The sequence below is a fragment of the Zychaea mexicana genome, assembly GCF_025766255.1.
Source record: "Zychaea mexicana strain RSA 1403 chromosome Unknown BDB00scaffold_64, whole genome shotgun sequence".
NCBI classification, from domain to species: domain Eukaryota; kingdom Fungi; phylum Mucoromycota; class Mucoromycetes; order Mucorales; family Lichtheimiaceae; genus Zychaea; species Zychaea mexicana.
In genome coordinates this window covers 42,283-43,383 of record NW_026516727.1, presented here as the reverse complement: position 1 = coordinate 43,383, position 1,101 = coordinate 42,283, and the positions used below count along the sequence as shown (strand labels likewise).

The window sequence follows — 1,101 nt, the reverse complement described above, 5'->3', positions numbered from 1 at the left end:
GCTTTTTTCAGAAGACTTTTTAACAAAATGGGCACGTCTTTCTTTGGACGTATGGGTCGATGGGCTGGAGCTGGTGGTATTTTGGAATCAACTGGCAAGCCATTTGTTTGTAGTTCGACTGCTTGTCTGGCCGCTGATGTTGATGTCACTTGGCTTCGCGTTTTCCAGGACAGAACGTTTTAGATTATCATACTCTTAGTTCATCGAAACCCCCGGTAAACAACAGTAGAAAAGGAGTACCTCTTTCCATGCGATTGCTGATGAATGCAGTCGATGTGGTTCTCGAGTTGTCGTGTTTCCTGGGTTTCCCACGACTCGGATAATTCAGTGTCAGGCAGTGCCGCAGTAGTTATGGATGAAGATTTGTTTGAACTGCTTGTATACCCTTCCTTGACCATGTTTTTGTAGCGTTCGCGGCACTGTACTCCAGTCCTGCCTGGTATTGAAAGAGAAAATGCCCCCCACGTAGAACTCTGGACGAGATTTCTCTCCTCCCATTCGTGAAGCCTTTCTTGAAATTGTTCCTTTTCTGCAACATTAAATTGTCCAATGTTAATCATCGTGCCTGGATCCACATGGTGAAGATAATACTGTTCCGCATTCTAAAAGAGATGTATGAGTGAGCACAAGTTTCTGTGATTTCCTTTTTCTTACTCGTACCATATGCCGTTGCTCCCAGGCGCGAGCCTTTTGCGACTTCCATGCAGTCACTTCTTGATCAGCGAAAGGATCTTTGGTAGTTGACTTGGTCATCTGGGAAAAAAATACAGAGGGTTACTGTCTACTACTTGGGAAGTCCTCATTTGCTTCTATTGTAACTTACCATGCATTCTTTTTGAGCAAAACGAAGCTGGCGTGCGGTGGGCGATTGGGAAAGAGGAAGGAGCAACACTCGGCATGACTTGATATAAACTCGGATTGAAGTGGACCTATTTATCACTGAAAGAACAACAACTTGTTCTTATTCTATTTGCCATCACGGATAATAAAACGCATTCGTCGAAGCTCATTCCAGTGCGGATACATTTCTTTATTGTTTGATAATTTTCTGTCTTAACAGCCGAACCCTCGTGGATGACAATGAGGACACTTTATGTACCA

The 1,101-nt window shown here is 43.8% G+C and overlaps 1 protein-coding gene across 1 annotated transcript; it reads right to left on the bottom strand.

The window, feature by feature from the left end:
* Positions 1-200: 200 nt before the first annotated feature.
* On the bottom strand, positions 201-753 carry BDB00DRAFT_767898 (uncharacterized protein; the record flags this gene model as incomplete). The annotated part of the gene is made up of 2 exons (XM_053119702.1): positions 201-602; positions 661-753. 2 exons carry the CDS (start codon positions 751-753, stop codon positions 201-203), a joined length of 495 nt encoding a protein of 164 aa, XP_052977212.1.
* Between the last annotated feature and the right edge of the window lie 348 nt (positions 754-1,101).